The 17,573-nt window shown below is 53.9% G+C and overlaps 1 protein-coding gene across 3 annotated transcripts; it reads right to left on the reverse strand.

The window, feature by feature from the left end:
* Window positions 1–56: 56 nt before the first annotated feature.
* On the reverse strand, window positions 57–17,422 carry CDK11B (cyclin dependent kinase 11B). 3 transcript variants are annotated; one of them, XM_079942907.1, is made up of 20 exons: window positions 17,382–17,422; window positions 12,925–13,048; window positions 12,005–12,120; window positions 10,920–11,017; window positions 9,971–10,109; window positions 5,934–6,070; window positions 5,503–5,625; window positions 5,097–5,192; window positions 4,861–5,019; window positions 4,524–4,589; window positions 3,707–3,882; window positions 2,851–2,941; window positions 2,279–2,400; window positions 1,983–2,088; window positions 1,671–1,792; window positions 1,485–1,592; window positions 1,294–1,410; window positions 1,056–1,204; window positions 785–974; window positions 57–700 (listed from the first exon to the last, which is right to left on the reverse strand). In XM_079942907.1, exons 2-20 carry the CDS (start codon window positions 13,033–13,035, stop codon window positions 608–610), a joined length of 2,319 nt encoding a protein of 772 aa, XP_079799033.1. In that variant the 5' UTR covers window positions 13,036–13,048; window positions 17,382–17,422; the 3' UTR covers window positions 57–607. The 3 variants fall into 3 exon arrangements, with proteins under 3 accessions (XP_079799033.1, XP_079799032.1, XP_079799034.1); XM_079942906.1 differs by having other exon boundaries at window positions 10,890–11,017; XM_079942908.1 differs by lacking the exon at window positions 17,382–17,422 and adding an exon at window positions 17,038–17,044 and having other exon boundaries at window positions 10,890–11,017.
* Window positions 17,423–17,573: the final 151 nt, after the last annotated feature.

The raw sequence follows: 17,573 nt of genomic DNA on the forward strand, positions 1-17,573 counted from the left end.
AGGACCCAGCACAGGACCAGCCCCTTAAAGAAGGAAATGCCAGACCTTTTCTCCAAGAATATTTTACTACATCTTAAAACACGTAACCACCTTGTACAAAAACCCGCTGTGGCTGCGAGCTCGCACGCCTGGCTCTGGGGCCCTGGGTGAGAGGCAGGAAGGTGCTGGAGCAGCAGCCTGAAGATTAAGAAGTACCAAACCCCCCGCAGCTCTGTTCCCAGTCGTGGCCAGCACCCGACTGGGGTGGCCGCCGGTGGTCACCGTGGCTGAGTGTGTGTGTGTGGGTGTACGGACGCCCGCCCTCTCCTCGCAGGGCAAGTCCGATACATCTGAAAAAACACAGCCTTTCGTCCCACGGCAAGGAAAACGTGATTTAATTCTACAAATTTACAAACCAAGATAAAGTGAAAACATGGAACACCCCACGAGGCCAGCAGCCAGTCCTAGACTCGAGGTCGCGTCCACGGCAGCCCCGTGGCAGTGGCGGCCCCTGATCAGGGCAGGACGGGGGTCTGGACCCAGACGTCGCCTCCAGTGTCTGCCGCTGTCCCAGCTGGGCCTCAGCGGTTGGCGCTCCCCAAGGTGGGTCCGGGGTCAGCTCTGAGCCTCAGAACTTGAGGCTGAAGCCTGGGCCCGCGGCCGAGGCCCCCTGGTTCGTGGTTGTGAGGTGGAAGCCCGTCTCCTTCAGGTCGTCGTCACCCTGTGGATACAGCGGCTTCGTGGGGCCCCGGCCGGGCCAACCCCGCCTTGGCGACCCCGCTCCTCCCACCAGCCCGCCCCTCACCAGCTGGCTGTAGCCCAGGCCTCCCTCTGGGGGCCGGGGGCTGGTGCCCCGCTTCACCCTCTGCTGTTCGCTCTTGGCGGGCCATGTGGGGAACATGGAGGGGTCGATGGGGAGGGGTGTCTCGCGGAAATACTCGTGCTTGAGGCCATCCTCTGCGCTGACCCTCCGTCCAGGGAAGTAGGTCAGAAACCTGGGAGAACAAGGCACTTGGCAGGGGCGGGGCTGGGCGGGGAGGAGGCGGGCTGAGGGTGGGGTGCAGGGAGGGACGCACTTGTTCATGAGGTCGAAGCCCTGGTCTGAGAGCAGAGCCCCGAAGCGCTTGCGGAGGTTGTTATACGGGTACTCGGTGAAGGTCATCTTCTTGACTGCGGGGAGGTCATTGTAGCCGGGCCAGATTTTCTCACTGGGGGTCCCCAGGTCCTGAAACAGGGCGGCGTCTCAAATAGCCGGGCCCTGCAGGGAAGGGTCACCTGGCCCGGGCGCCTGCACACGTCCCCAGGGGCACCCACCTTGAACACTTTGTTGATTTGATCGATTTCCGACTTCCCAGGGAACAGCGGCTTCTGAGTCAGCAGCTCCCCAAAGATGCAGCCCACCGACCACATGTCCACGGCCGTGGAGTACTCCTGGGGGTCAGGAAGCACTCAGGGGGCTGGCGGGTCAGGGCGCCCAGGGCACGCTCCTGCACACCCACACTCACCTTGGCGCCGAGCAGCAGCTCGGGGGCACGGTACCACAAGGTCACGACCACCGGGGTGTAGGCCTTCAGAGGGGACCCATACTCCCGCGCCAGCCCGAAGTCCCCCACCTGTGAGGACAGAGGGCGGGCTGTGGGCGGCTCCATGCCTGGGAGCGGGCCGCTCCCCGAGCCGCCCGCAGGGCTCACCTTGAGGATGCCGGCATGGCTCAGCAGCAGGTTGGACGTCTTGAGGTCTCGGTGCAGGATCCAGTTGTCGTGCAGGTGCTTCACTCCACGCAGCAGCTGGATCATCAGGGTCTTCACCTCTCCTGGATGGCAACAGGTCAGCACGCGGCTGGTGCCCCGGGTCTTCGGCTGCCTCAGCAGCCACCAAGCTTCCCGGCACCCGGGCGCTCACACACACGCAGCGCGACAGGGTCAGAGTCCAGGTCAGCACTCCCGCCCCGGGCGACCTGAGCACAGCACGTCCCTCAGGGGGACCCGGGCGTAGGGCCCTACCCGGCAGGAAGGGCTGCTTCATGGTCTCCATGAGGCTCTTGAGGTCGTGCTCCACGTAGTTCATCACGATGTAGATCTTGTCCATGTTGCTGCCCACGACGATTTCCTAGGAAACGACAGCAGGTCCCATGGCCCGGGGGTCCCAGGCTGGCCCTGCCGCCGCCAGCTCTCCCAAGAGACCTGAAATCCCGGGGCCCAGACGCTGGGTGACAACAGGGATCTCCTAAGTGCGACGGCCACCGGGGTGTAGCACTTGGGGGCCCCGCGGGGCAGAGGCGCGTGGCCGGCGGCCTCACCCTGACGGTGACGATGTTGGGATGCTGCGCCTTGAGGATGGTGTTGATCTCCCTCAGCGATGTGATCGGGAAGCCTTCCTTCTCTTTCTCCATCTTTAGCCGCTTCAGAGCCACGATTTCATCTGAAAAGAAAGCAACGGGAAGACCCAACGTTGAGCAAACGTTCTTCCACCCACACATTCTTCCTGTTTCATCGCTGTTCCCCCACGATCACGGGACATGGCCAACCGGCCTCCCCCAGGTGCTCAGAGCCTCGACTGCTGCTCTGAGGCCCCGCCAAGGGTGCACACCTGCCTGAGGCTGCAAGCAAGCAACACAGAGCCTCACGGTCAGGCCGCCTTCTGGCCTCTGAAGGCGCCGAGGGGCCAGCTGCTCAGGTGCAGCAGTCAGATGAGGCAAGGCTGAGGCCCAGCACCGGGGGGGGGGCGACGACCAGGATAGTAGGAACCTATACCCAGCGACCCTGACACTGAAGGTGCCGGCGCTCCGCGGTGCTGGCCGGCACTCTGGGCCACCCGGGCCATGCGCCACACCACCCCTTCCCTTTGGGGGCATCCTGGGACTCGCCCCACCTGTTTTCTTGTCCTTCGCTCTGTACACCACCCCGTAAGTGCCTTCTTCAATCCTGTTCAGGCACTGGAATTCCTCCACACTCCGACAGCCCTGAGAGGAAGCCAGCATGAGGGCGCGGCAGCGGGGCCACACCCCAGAGGGAAGCCCCGCCGGACAGACGTGTCAGGAGGGCCCGCAGGGCGCGTGGGCAGAGGCCCGGGAACGCTCTCCTCGCTTCAGTGAGCACGTGCCCCTTTATCCAAAAGCCAGCCCTGGGCAACCCCCACCCCGCCACCTCCAGCCTCCTCATTCTAAGATGAGGCTGGGACAGGAGTGGCCCTGTGCACTGCACCCCCAGCTGGCGCAGGAAACCCCCAGGAGCTGGGGCGGCACTTGGCGCTGGGCCACTGGCCTTGGGGCACCCGGAGCACCTGAGGCCGCTCACCCTCTGGAGACCTGCCGTCTCCAACCCCCTCCCTCCAGCATCGTTGTTACCGACTTTTCCCAACAGAAAACCTGGGCTGACTCATAGCACTGCCCTCCGACCCCTGCACGGCGACCGGGCGAGGGGAGCAGGTGCCCACTCCGCCCAGGCCGAGGCAGAAGTGACCGCAGAGCTGACCGCCTGCCAGGCTGCCGCCCCCTCCACATGGGGCCCCTGGCGGGCGTCCTGGCTGCGGACACAGGAACTGTCCCCCACCCCCCAAGACTGCTGCACAAGAGGCTGGACCATGATCAGGGACACGTGAGAGGCCAGTGGCCGGGCCCGCCCACTGACAGACACCCACAGCAGGGACCCAGCTTCTGCTCTCAGCAACCGGCCCCGTCCACAAGCAGCAAGGCAGAGCCAGGCCTGGGGCGGGGAGGGCACCTGACCTGCAGGGCTGGCAGGTACTTGGGCAGCTCCTGTTTGAGCTCGATGGGTGACAGGGCTGGGGAGTCGGGCACGAAGTCCCCCTCGGTGAGGGCGCTGCTCTGGGGGGTGCCCTCGCCCACCTCCTCTTCCCCCTCTTCGCTCTCTCCAGAATCGCGGTCAAATCGTGACTCTGGAACTTCAAAAGTTCAACCCAATTAGGAACCAAGAACAAGCAAGTGTGGCTACCCCACCCGTTCTGCGGGGGGACAGCGAGTGCAGAAAGAAGCCATATTGAGAGCCCCGGGGGGCTGGGCACAGGCTGCGCGTCCCACCGCCCTGGACAGAGGGCACTGTGTCTTGGACCCACTGGCCGGGCTGGGACCACTGTGAACCACTGGCCGGTCACGAGCCACAAGGCCCGCCCAAAACTTGCGGCCACTGGCCAGAGGGCTTGGCCTGGCTGCCTGCGGAGGCCATGCAGCCCCTGGTCAGCAACGGCCCTGTGGTCGGAGTCGAACTGGCGTTTCCCAGCCTCCCCTGATGTCCAAGCCCATTACTCTCAGGATGGCGCTCACTCAGCACTGTCCCTTCTAAGGGACGCGGGCCCCCACGGGCCCAAGCGGCCAAGTGCGGGGTGCTGGGGGAAGCAGCTCCCCGCGAGCCAGCTGGGTCCTGGGACGCACCAGCCAGGCGCTCCCTGTAGCTCCCGGGGCACGATGTGCCTCTGGGAAAGGATATTTCTTAGGTCGCTGCCCCGCTCACGACTCAAACGTGAGTCAGCACCCAGGTCAGGGGCAGACGAGGCGGCGGCGAAGCACCACTCGGGGGGCCTCTCACCAACCAAGACGTGGTTTTCATTCTCTCGCTCCTCCTCTTCACTCATTTCTTCTTCACTCACTTCCTCTGTAACGGAAACAGGTGTCACCTCAGACCCTCCACAAGCAGAAACGCGGTCCGCGTTGGCCGACAAGGAAGCAAGGGCGCCCTATGTCGTCGACTCGGGAGCCTCATGTAAGTCCCAGACAGCCAGGCGTTTCCCATGTGGATACATTTTTACTGACGTTTCACATCACCCACCTGCAGCTGCTACGCTCTTACGGAGTTAAACCGCGTGCGCGCGTGCGGGCGGGGCGTGCGCGTGTGCGCGCGGGGCAGGGAGTGCGTGCCCGCTCACCGGCTGACTGTCCGGATGCGTCCTCGGAGTTGCTTCCGGTCTCCTCCTCCTCCTCCTCCTCCTCCCCCTCCGACTCTTCGCTGCTGCTCCCCTCCTCCTCCTCCTCCTCCTCCTCTTCTTCCTCTTCCTCCTCCTCCTCGGAACCGGACCCTGACTCCGCTTCAGGAAGGAAACAGCCAGCAGTGAGCTTCGGCCCCGGGGGCCACGGACCTGGGCGGGGCCGGGCACGCGGCTACCTGACGAGGACTCCGCTGAGCTGGTCCTCCTCTCGCTGCCGCTGATGTCCTGCAGGTCGGACAGCAGGTCTCTCTCTTCCACTTTCTCTTCTTTTACTTATGGAACAAACCATCGAAGGTGAATGTGGGAAAACGTCTGAAACTCACAAGATTCGATGGCGCTTCTCACACGAAGACTAACTTCGGTCTGTATGGGAAACAGCTCACCCAGATACCCGGGAGGAAGACGACTCTTCAAAAGACCAGTAACAAACGTCTGTGCTGATAAACTTATTTCGTACACAGTCCCTCTCACACACCACGGAAGCGTTTAGCGCATCGTGATGTGAAGCAGCAGCTTTCTGTGCTCAGACGCCCCTCGCAAAGACCGCCACACGCTGGCCCTGCGAGCGCTGCGCAGCCTCACCTGGCTTTCGGCTGTCCCCGAGCTCAAACCTCTCTCGAGGCGGCCGGAGCGGGCTCCGACTCCAGTGGCTGGCTTTCACCTTGTCGCCATAGTCCTCTCTCGCTGTCCGGTGATGTGCAGACACTAGGCACGAGAACAGAAAGGAGGTGGTGCCGGCAGCCCCCTTTCCCACGGCACACACGCCCCCACCCCCACACAGCAACGGAATGGAGCACAGGAAACGACCAGAGGACCCAGGTGGGCTTTCTAGACTGCTCTCTATTGGTCAAAAGGCAGGGGCCAGAACCCACCTCTCCAGCCTGGGCCTGACCCCCCGTGAGTGGACCCCAGGCACAGCTGTCTGGGGCAGACAGCCCACACCCCAGGAGCCGCAGGGTCGTCCGGCCCCGCCCCTCGCCCCACCTCCCCGCCGGGCCCCGCCCTCGCCCCACCTTCCCGCCGGGCCTCCCGCTCCTTGCGTCGCTCCTCGGCCCGCCGCTCCCGCTCCTTCTGCTCCCTCTGCTCCTTCTGCTGCTCCCGCATCTTGCGCTCCCGTTCTCGCTTCCTTTCTAGCTGCTCGAGACGGTCCCTGGAACCAGCACACGCCACATTTTCACCCCGAAACAGGCAGTTCTCCTTTTTGCCCCCAGTGCTTTTGCTCGCGTTTATAAACCACTTCTCTGGGCCGTTCAACCCTCAGAGAGCTTTTTAAAAAGCAGAACACACACGCATGCGCACGGAAGAAAGTGCCGGTACAAGGAGGTAACAACAACTGCCTGGGGCAGAAACCCCACTGGCTCCAGAACATTCTGCTCGCCAGCTCCACCGAGATCGCCAAGAGGATTTCCCTCCGTGCACACAATGTAAATCCACCTCTACCAGAAGCCAAGTCGTTCTGGGCCCCCAAGGGCTGGGAGAGCCCATCTGAGGAAAGGCGGGGGAGCCACAGACCTGGGCCGGGCGCCCTGCGGATCCTGGGGCCAGCTGTCGTGTGGGGGTCAGGAAATATCAGTGACCAGTGACCGAAACACGGGGGGTCGGCGGCACCGGACGCCAAAGAGTTAAAACTCATCAGTCCGTTAACGCTCAGGTCCCTACAGGGTTAAGTCCAAATACAACTTTAAAAGCGAACACGTTGAACAAAAAAGGCAGCATTATACACACAGAAATGAGCACAAGCAAAAAACGGTGAGAGCGCAACCAGGGCCGCCAGTGCTTTCCACACAGTCAGACGTCACCACTGGAGGGGCCGGACCACGGCTACTGGGCTCCACGCACTGTCTTATAAATGCCAGTGAATCCAAACTACCCCCAAATAAAAGCGGAAGGAGACTTCCCTGGCGGCCCAGTGGTCAGGGCGCCGCGCTTCCAGTGCAGGGAGTGCGGCTTCGGTTTCATGCCGCGCAGTACGGCAAAACAAACACAGCAAGTGGAGGTATAGCTTCCATGCAGAATTCAACCCGCGAGCTCAGTTCCTCTGAACACACCCCTGGAATCGGGCAACCATCACAAGCCGGCTTCAGGACACTCCCAGCACCCACGGATCGTACCGCCTGTGGCCCCCCCCCCGCCTCCCAAGCCTGCTTCTCCCTGCTCTGCATTTCCCAACGTTTCTTCGGCTTGCTTCGGGATGAGTTTGCTTTTTTTCTGGTTTCTTTGGGTAGAAGGTTAGGTTATTGACCCGAAACTTCCTTCTCTGCTTCCCGGTTTAGCTGCTTACAGCTGAAAACACTTCACTCCAAGCACAGCTGGAGCCGCATCCCTAGGTTCTGACACACTGTCTTTGCTCTCGTTCAAAATATTTTCAGGGAATTCCCTGGTGGTCCAGTGGTTAGGACTTGACGCTTCCACCACTGGGGCCTGGGTTTGATCCCTAGTCAGGGTACTAAGACCCTACAAGCTTCGAGTCGCGACCAAAAAAAAAAAAGTTCAAAATATTTTGTTTTTCCTTACAATTTTTTCTTCGGGCCATGGGTTTTTCACAAACGGGTTGTTAGATTCCCAACATTTGAGGATTTCCCCAGGTTTCGTTCTGTTGCTTTTTTTTTTTTTTTTTGCGGTACGCGGGCCTCTCACTGTTGTGGCCTCTCCCGTTGCGGAGCACAGGCTCCGGACGCGCAGGCTCAGCGGCCATGGCTCACGGGCCCAGCCGCTCCACGGCATGTGGGATTTTCCCGGACCGGGACACGAACCTGTGTCCCCTGCATCAGCAGGCGGACTCTCAACCACTGCGCCACCAGGGAAGCCCCTGTTGCTTTTTTTTTTTAATAGAAATTTATTTTTGGCTGTGTTGGGTCTTTGTTGCTGCGTGCAGGCTTTCTCTAGTTGCAGTGCGCGGGGGCTGCTCTTTGTTGCGGTGCGCGGGCTTCTCATTGTGGTGGCTTCTCTTGTTGCGGAGCACGGGCTCTAGGCACGTAGGCTTCCGCAGTTGTGGCTCACGGGCTCAGCAGTTCTGGCTCACGGGCTCTAGAGCGCAGGCTCAGTAGCTGTGGCACACGGGCTTAGTTGCTCCGCAGCATGTGGGATATTCCTGGACCAGGGCTCAAACCCGTGTCCCCTGCATTGGCAGGTGGATTCTTAACCCCTGCGCCACCAGGGAAGCCCTGTTGCTGACTTCTAATTGAATTCTTCTGTGATAAGAGGGCATACTTTGTATGGCCTCAATTCTTTTAAATTTCAGACTTGTTCCACGGCCTGGCACACGGTCTCTGTTGAAAACTCATCCCAGGAGCTCTTGGGGCAATCCATGTCCCGCGGCTGTGGCTGCAGTGCTGTGTCCACCTGTCTCCCAGCCTCTGTTCACCTGGGAAGGCCTTTATTTGCCCCTCACTTCTGAGGCTGGCTGTGCTGGATACAGAATTCCGGGCTGGCCGGGTTCCTGCCTGTGGCCCCCCGGTTTCTGATGAGAAGCACCCCGCTCGCTGTTGCCCTTCATGAATTTCTCACTAACTTCCCCAGTCTGGCTGTGACTTTGTACTTACCCTACCTGGCGCTCACTGAGTTTCTCGGATGTGTAGATAAAACGGTTTTCATCAAATCTGGGAAGCACTCAAGTCATTATTTAAAAGCCGCCTCTGTGCCCCCCCTTCCCTCCCACACGCCGCACGTGTGCTGGTACACTGGATGCTGTCCCACAGATCTTGAGATTGAAGATCCTTTCCTCTCTGTCTTCAGAAGGCGTGAAGTCTGTTGCTCCGTCTTCAGGTTCCTTGCTTCCAAGTCTTCGCCAAATCTGGAAACGCTGTCTACTGTGTCTTTCTTCCTTAATACGGGGTCAAACCTTCTTACGTCTTTGTATGTCTCAAAACTTCTTGTTGAAAACTGGACATTCTAGGTAACATCTTGCAACTACCCTGCGCTCGAATTTTTCCTCCCAGTTGTTGCTGTTTAGTAAGCCGCTGGGCTAATGACCCTGTGAACTCTTGTCTCCCTTGTACAATGTGGCCACTGCTGCATTTCTCCATGCGCTCCTCTTTATTTTCAAGCTTGGCTTCCTTGGGGTCACCACCGTGTCTGCACAGCTGTGTGACTGGACCACACTGGACAGAGCACAGGGCTTAGCAAACGCGAGTGTGTCACGTGCCAGCAGCCAGGACACTGAAGGCTCTGCGGGCCTCACAGTGGCCTTAGACACCAACCTCCCAGCTGCACCTCTCACACTCCGAGTCCTGAGAACGAAGGCTCTCCTCACACCTGCTGTACCTGCCCTCTGGTCAGCCCTGGCTGCTGGGAATGTCAGCACCTTCCAGCCTGCTACTTCCCTTCCGTGAAGCAGCGCAGCTCTCAAGCTCTCTCTGGAAATGACTGCAGGACCCAGAGGTGGCCCTAGGACTCACACCTGGGCCACGCAGAACAGATCTGGGGTGAACAGATGCTCTCTCCTGGAACTCTAAGCCCGCACAGAGGCACCTGGAGACGAACGCCCAGGAGTCTGGTATCCCAGCTCCTGGGCCATTTCAAGGCCTTTGGGATTGCCTTTGTCACTTCTCCTTTTGTTTCTTGTTTGGAAGGACCAGAGTCTATTTCTGCTGCGACCCCAGACAACCCTAAGCAACACATCTTGTTGGTCTTCCTGGACAAGGCCCCTTGGAACAGAGCTGGTGCAGAGCAGGCGCTCCGCACACACCTGCCGAGTGAGCAGACGGGGAATCGCCCACACCCCAGGCCTCCCCGCACTGACTCTGCCTCAGGACTCATGTGCAGGGACTGGCTACCCCCAGAGTGGCTCCACCTGGGCCTGGACAGCAGCCCTCGCCCTCCTCTCCGGGGGCGTCGGGCTCGGGTGTGGACAGCCGCTCCCCTCCTCCAGCCACCTGCCACCCCTCCCTCCTCTCTCTCCTTCCCCTACGGCTGTATGTCCAGCCCAAACCTTCGCTCCTCGCCTCTTGATTCCTCTTGGACCCCCAGCTCCGTCCAGCAGCACCCCTCCCTGCAGGCCCGTGTCACAGGCGGGCGCAGAGGCACCGCCCACCCGGGCCGCCAGCCTCACCTCTCCCTCCGGGAGTGCTCCCGCGCCAGCTCCCTCCGCTTCTGTCGCTCCCACTCCCGCCGGGCCTTATCCTGCTCTTCTCGGTGCCGTTTACGGCGCTCGTGCTCTCTCTCCTTCTCCTTCACTCTGGCATGCTTCCCTAGTGGCAAACAGGATGTGTCATACCAAGAAACTTAACCTCCAGAAACTCAACTTGAAAATACCCAGTGAAGAAAAGAAAAAATATCTAATCATTGACTTGGAGAAACAATCATGACTTTCTGTTAAAAAAAAAAAAAGAAAAAAAAAAGAGGATGAAAATATAACACTCTATGCAGTAAGCCTCCAGTTAAGAAAAAACCAAAAATAATGTGATTATCACTGAATAGAACTGTGATCTCCATCTTTCTTTCTAATTTTCTGTATTAAATAAACTGTGATTAGACTGTAACAGTTTCACGATTTAAAAAGAAATCCCCACTTGTAAAGGATACGGGACGAAGCTTATCGCCTTTTAGTTTCTACACTACGTCATACACCACGTTAGCCAACTGAGTTTAACAATGAGATTTATATCAGGCCCCAGGCCCACTTTTCCCTACACCCCTAAGAAGCTCTTTAATACTGGTATGAAATAAAACCCATTATTTCAGTTTTATCAAGCATCTGTTTCTTAGTTAAAGCAATTTAGCATTGAAGACTGTGTTTTCCCTTGTTGAATTAAGACAATTCTGTAGGCAGACAAACTACCCCAGAACAATGCAATCAGGGGGAAACACACAGAAGAAAACATAGAAGGAAAACAATGCATCTATTCGGAATGATCTGCAATAATTTTATTCTCTTCGCTTTCAACTGTGCTTTGGAGAAGGCAGTAGATCATGAAATAGGAACGAGACCGCATCTGAACACAATACAAAAGAAAACAAATGCTCTGTACCCCCTTCTGTGGAATGACTACGATGCCTACGTTTCTCTTTTCTCTTTTCATCTTTCCTGTGATGAGCTTTTTCTTTCCGAGACATTTGCTGGGGTGGTTTGATAGCCAAAGAATCATCTTCCTCTCCTCTGAAATAAGACACCACAGCATTACATCGCGCCTGAGAAAGTAATGTGAGGAGCACCGGGCTATCGTGGAGCGTCTTCAACCCAGAGAGGTGACGGGTTCAGAACAGACAGGTGAACCTCAACCATCAGCTAAAAGATGATGTTCATTATGAAACCTAAGCCCAAACTGTATACTAAATACAGATTCAGATGGAAAGTGTTAAGTGGGGAATCAATGTGCAACATGGAACAGAAAGGCCTCTCTGAGGAACTTCTAGGGTATTCATGATCTTGGTCGTGGGGAGAGCTTACAGGTATATAACAACGTATCAAACCACACACCTGAAATCTGTGCAGTTTGTCATTCACACCATAATAAAGTCGTTAAAAAAGGTCCCACAATTTTAATCAAACTTAATGATCTCAAAAGGTCATTTAACAATATTTTCAACTGATTATATAACCAAAATCTTGGAAGAATTCACACCCTATGCCTTTTTGCCTTAATTTCTGGTTACGTTGTTTTTAACTGCTTGATGATGGACATGAGAAGAAAACAAGTGAGGAGAAAGCACAGCACGGGAAGAAACGTCAGAACATACAGACCTCGGTAGGACCGTTTCTGTATCAAGGCCTTGCTCCAAGTATCTTTCAGCAGCTACTTTGGTTTATTTGTAGATAATTTTAGACAGTAATTATACAAATCATCACAAACATACAGCAGAATTCTTTACATGTACCACGTGAATGGTGTTCACTTCACTGCAGAATGATCACAAAGAAAGGAACACACGCTCAGGCTTTTCCTAAGAAGAGGGGAGACCTGGTAACTGACACCACACAAGAGTCATTTCAGTCTAGAGGTAAACCTCAGGTCATGACCTCAAACTTTCAAAATAACACTGAGAAGGGCCAGCCAGGACCACAGCCCTGTCATGGGCTCAGCCTGCCTCCTCAGGGGAGCGCACCTGCAGCCGCTGGGCTCCTCCAGCGCCACGGCCCTCTCACCTGTCCTCCATGGAGCCCTCTCTTCTATACGGCGAGTTCCTTATCGTTATCTCCATGCGGTGGTCCCTCAGCTCCCCCTCCTCCAGGGAATCCCGCTTGGAATCCCGGTCATCAGACTAAGAAGCAAGGAGAAAGCAATTTTCCTTACAGATAAGCCTATTTTTCATAATACTCAAACCTTGCCACTATCCGAAAACAAACTTTCATACACACTTTGAGTGGACCAATGTTATAAAATATAAAAAACTTTCATTCAAATCCCGTTGATTTTTCGTACAACTCTCTGTAACCCAGAACCTGAGAAATTTAACACCAGCGTATATGACAGGGGACATTAGACTCTGTGACAAGTCTGTTAGCTGTTTATATTAGCCATAACTGAGCCTTAAAGCATATTTTATACACCAAATACTTTACAGTATCTCAAAAAGTACTCATAAATACGTAAGAAAGATCTGCTGCTAAACTTATCAGAAGAGGAATGTCTTTCAATGCCCCTTATCAAATTACTAAAGTTTTCCTATGTTATTAGGCAAACCAAGAAAGGTGTAAAACAATAATACTAATTTCAAGGCAGCTTCCTACTATGCTAAAAATACTTGGAGGAAATGGTGTCATAAACATAATGATGAAATAAGAAAAATAAGCCCAACCGCACTAGTGATTTTAGGTTCAAAATACTTTATTTTCCACGTGGCTGTGGTCATCTATATGCAGCTTTAGTATGTTATCGATCTGCTGTCAATGTAAACTGAGTATCTGAATGTTTTTGTTAATTTTTAGAATAGATTTTGGGCTCACCTGCGACATTTGGAAGTACAAAAGAACTTCACCGAAGAAGCGTTGTTCTAATGGAAAAATGAGGGCAAAGAAATTAAATCTCCTTTAAAAAAAACACTTACTTAAAAAACATGGCTTACATTTTTTAAGCGTTTTATCTCTGCTTTCTCCTCTTGTTCCTTCCGTCGTTTCTTTTCCTGAAGAATTTCATCTAAAGTTTTCACTTTCCAAGAGTCCTTTTCATCACCCATTTGAGTTAAAACACTGCAAAAAAGACGAAGAATTCAAACTGTGTCAGGACTCAGCAAACTGTGGTTTGATGCTATGCTGTTTCTGCACACTTGTGCCTTGCCACTTTTGAGCGCTTCAGTACAAATCTTTGTTAAGAGGGATGGGCTCTGCCAGAAATAAACCCACACACCTATGGTCAATTAATCTTCGACAAAAGAGGCAAGAATATACAATAGGAAAAAGACAGTCTCTTCAGCAAGCAGTGCTGGGAAAGCTGGGCAGCTGCATGTAAATCAATGAAGTTAGAACACACCCTCACACCATACACAGAAATAAACTCAAAATGGCTTAAAGCCTTAAACAGAAGACATGACACTCTAAACCTCCTAGAAGAGATCACAGGCAAAACATTCTCTGACATAAATGGCACCAGTGTTTTCTTAGGGCAGTCTCCCAAGGCAACAGAAATAAAGCAAAAATAAACAAATAGAACCTAATCAAACTTACAAGCTTTTACACAGCAAAGGAAACCGTAAACAAAACGAAAAGACAACCTACGGACTGGCTGAAAACATTTGCAAACGATGTGACTGACAGGGCTTAATTTGCAAAATATACAAACAGCTCATACAACTCAACAACAAAAAACCAAACAACCCAATTGAAAAAAGGACAGAGAGCTTCCCTAGTGGCGCAGTGGTTGAGAGTCCGCCTGCCGATGCAGGGGACACGGGTGCGTGCCCCCGGCCGGGAAGATTCCACGTGCCGCGGAGCGGCTGAGCCTGCGCGTCCGGAGCCTGTGCTCCGCAACGGGAGAGGCCACAACAGTGAGAGGCCCGCGTACCGCAAAAAACAAACAAACAAACAAAAAGGACAGAAGACCTAAATAGACGTTACTCCAAAGAAGAAAACAAATGGCCAACAGGCACATGTAAAGATGCTCAACATCGATAATTATTACAGAAATGCAAATCAAAACTACAACAAGGTACCACCTCACACCCGTCAGAACGGCCATCAATAACAAATGCTAGAGAGGGTATGGAAAAAAGGGAAACGTCCTACACTGTTAGTAAGAATGTAAGTTGGCTTAGCCACTACGCAGAACAGTATGGAGGTTCCTCAGAAAACTAAAAATAGAACTACCATATGATCCAGCAATCCCACTCCTGGGCATATATCCAGGCAAAACTATAATTAAAAAGGATACACACACCTCCTCCCCCATGTTCATAGCAGCACTATTTACACTAGCCAAGATATGGAAGCAACCTAAATATCCATTGACAGATGGATGGATAAAGATGTGGTACGTATATACAATGGACTATTACTCAGCCATAAAAAAGAATGAAATACATTTTCAAGGATGCTGCCTGGAGAGAGCAATGTGTTACTGAGACCATTTGGACTACATATGCGAATAAACCCGTTAAGGCCTCTATATAAACTTTCCAGATCCTGGTGGGCAGGTGTGGAGATCTACTCATCTTGTGGACACCCAAGACAAGCCTCTATTACCTCCTATTGGTAGAACCTATGCGGGCGCCAGATGGCAAAGCGGAGATGCAGTGAGCAGCCCCAGCTCCAGCACCCCAGAGTTTGGAAGGATGGGACTGGAACTGGAAGACAACTGCTCAAAGACCACCAGAGGACCCCATTAGGATGCAGAACGTTCTAGGATGCACAGAATTTATGGCTATCTTTGGGAAACCACAACTTTCAAAAGTCCACTTAATTAGAAAGACACTGCCACTATTGCCACTGACTCCAGGGCCATGCTGTATTTGCTCTGATCTGCCCCAGCAACACGGATGCCCAGGACCCTGCTTCTCAACATCCACAGGTAGAAACTGGACAATGGCATGTCTCTTTAATTCTGCTGCCAAAAAATCGGTTCCTGTGCCTGTAGAAATGGCAAAAATGCGCCCCCCCCCCCAAATGCAGTCTCTGCCTCACTTCCAGCCTTCAAATCTCACGTATGTGTATGTGACTGGCTGAATGTAAATCACACTGAGAACCCTAGTTTCATGGGAGTCTGGAAACCATGGTATTCAGCGTTCCACTCTCTGCCTTTCAGGAAGGCAAACTAGAAGAAGGGTGAAGTGGATATTGGGCACAGGTCTACTGTTTCAATCTCGATAACGATCCTTTACCAGGTGTTTTTTTTTTTTTTGCTGTACGCGGGCCTCTCACTGCCGTGGCCTCTCCCGTTGCAGAGCACAGGATCCGGACGCGCAGGCTCAGCGGCCATGGCCCACAGGCCCAGCCGCTCCACGGCATGTGGGATCCTCCCGGACCGGGGCATGAACCCACGTCCCCTGCATCGGCAGGCGGACTCTCAACCACTGCGTCACCAGGGAAGCCCTACCAGGTGTTTTTTGAAAGGATTAAATGTGGTAATATGTGGAAGTGCCTATTTCAGTAGCTGCATGTAATAATACGCAATAATCGGGTTCACTTAAACCACTTATTCATAATTCAAGAATAAATTTTCCATGTCCAAATGCTATACAATTAATATTCCAAACATGAATTCACTATCAATTTGTCCATGGGTACAGTTGGAAATACCTCTACTTGTCTGAGATTATAACTGTGTATAGAATTCACACCTTAAATTAACTGCTGACCAGAATGGTAGCCACTAGCCACATGTAGCTATTGAGCACTTCAACTGTGGCCAGGCTGAATTAAGCTGCGCTTTAAGTATAAAATACACACTGGATTTCAAAGACTTTGTGTAAAAAATGTAAAATATCTCATTAATAATTTTACACTGATTATTACATGGTGAAATAGTAATATTTTAGAAATATTGGGTTAAATAAAATGTATTATTAAAATTTAAAAAAAAGAATGAAATAATGCCATTTGCAGCAACTTGGATGGACCTAGAGATTGTCATACTAAGTAAACTAAGTCAGAAAGAGAAAGACAAATACCGTGTGATATCACTTATATGTGGCATCTAAAATATGACACAAATGGGACTTCCCTGGCGGTCCAGTGGTTAAGACTCGGTGCTTTCACTGCTGGGGCCTGGGTTCAATCCCTGGTCAGGGAACTAAGATCCCAGAAGCCACGTGTGGCCGAAAAAAAAAAAAAAGAAGAGACACAAATGAACTTATCTAGAAAACAGAAAGAGTCACAGACATAGAAAACAGACTTGTGACTGTGGGGGGCGGGGGGAGGGAAGGACTGGGAGTTTGGGGTCAGCAGAAGCAAACTATTATACACAGGACGGATAAACAACAAGGTCCTACTGTAGAGCACAGGGCATTATATATACAATTTCCTGTGATAAACCCGTAACAGAAAAGAAGATAAAAAAAGAACGTATATACATGTATGACCGAACCACTTTGCTGATTTTAGAAAAACTGAAAAACTAGAAAGAAAGATTAAAAAAAAAAAGTGATGGGCTCTGGAAAATGACCACTTGGATTCCAATTTCTTTGCTGTCATTCCTGTGCTGTCCAGGGCTAGTTACTTCATCTCAGCTTACCATTCCGTAAACGGTAAGAAAACCACCTATATGACAGTATCACTGGGGATTAAATGAGATCACCCAGGTAAAGCTCGTAGCTCAGTACCTGGCACTCACCAAGCACTGTTTTTGCCGTCAGGAGGATTTATTAGAAAGACGACCTGGGGGCTTCCCTGATGGCGCAGTGGTTAAGAATCCGCCTGCCAATGCAGGGGACACGGGTTCGGGCCCTGGTCCGGGAAGATCCCACATGCCGCGGAGCAACTAAGCCCGCGCACCACAACTACTGAGGCCGCGAGCTACAACTACTGAGCCCGTGTGCTGCAACTACTGAAGCCCGCGCGCCTAGAGACCCTGCTCCGCAACAAGAGAAGCCACCGCAGTGAGAAGACCGCGCACCGCAGAGTAGCCCCCGCTCGCCGCAATCAGAGAAAAGCCCGCGCGCAACAACGAAGGCCCAATACAGCCAAAAAATAAATTAATAAATAAATAAAATAAATTTTTTTTTAAAAAAAAAAAAAAGGAAGACGACCTGGGCTGCGTGGGTCACTGGCCCATCGGACGGCTGCAGCCCCAGCACGGGATACGGGGAGGCCTGGGTGGTTGCTCCGAGGGCGCGCTCGGAGACCAGGCCGCGGGTTCCCGGTTCTTGGGGTTCAGTCGCGCTAGCTCGTGGTTCGGCCCGGCAGAAGTTGGCTCGGGGAGCTCCTGGGCCCGCCGCCTCCTCCACCCCGAGTTCCGCGCCGGGCGAGATGGCCGAAGAGTGTCGCCCGCCCCGGCCCACGCGCTCGAGGCCCGCCGGGATCCGAGAGTTTAGGTGAGCCGGCCGCGCCCCGCTCCGCCCCGCCCCGCCCCGCCCGGCCCGCCGCCACTCACCCCTACGCCACCGCCGCCGGACCCGGAGCCTGAGAAGAAACTGCCCGGCGCGCGCCAGGAGCGTCGTCACTTCCTGCGTCGGCGCGGGCTGATGACGACGGAGGGCGGGCCCCATGGGCGGGCCCACCCCACCCATTCACCCCCACCCCCCCCAACCCCCCTCCCCGCCGCCGACACTAGACCTGCGCAGAG

The sequence above is a fragment of the Stenella coeruleoalba genome, assembly GCF_951394435.1.
Source record: "Stenella coeruleoalba genome assembly, chromosome: 1".
Lineage (NCBI taxonomy): Eukaryota > Metazoa > Chordata > Mammalia > Artiodactyla > Delphinidae > Stenella > Stenella coeruleoalba.

What these genes read in the sequence shown, in the direction of transcription:
- CDK11B (XM_079942906.1), bottom strand. Translation starts at nt 13,035, where the DNA reads ATGGGTGATGAAAAGGACTCTTGGAAAGTGAAAACTTTAGATGAAATT. An exon ending in TAGTCATTCCACAGAAGGGG is followed by an intron (nt 10,110 to 10,889) that starts GTACAGAGCATT and finishes GTTTGCCACTAG; the next exon opens with GGAAGCATGCCAGAGTGAAG. An exon ending in GCCATGCCGGCATCCTCAAG is followed by an intron (nt 1,593 to 1,670) that starts GTGAGCCCTGCG and finishes CTGTCCTCACAG; the next exon opens with GTGGGGGACTTCGGGCTGGC.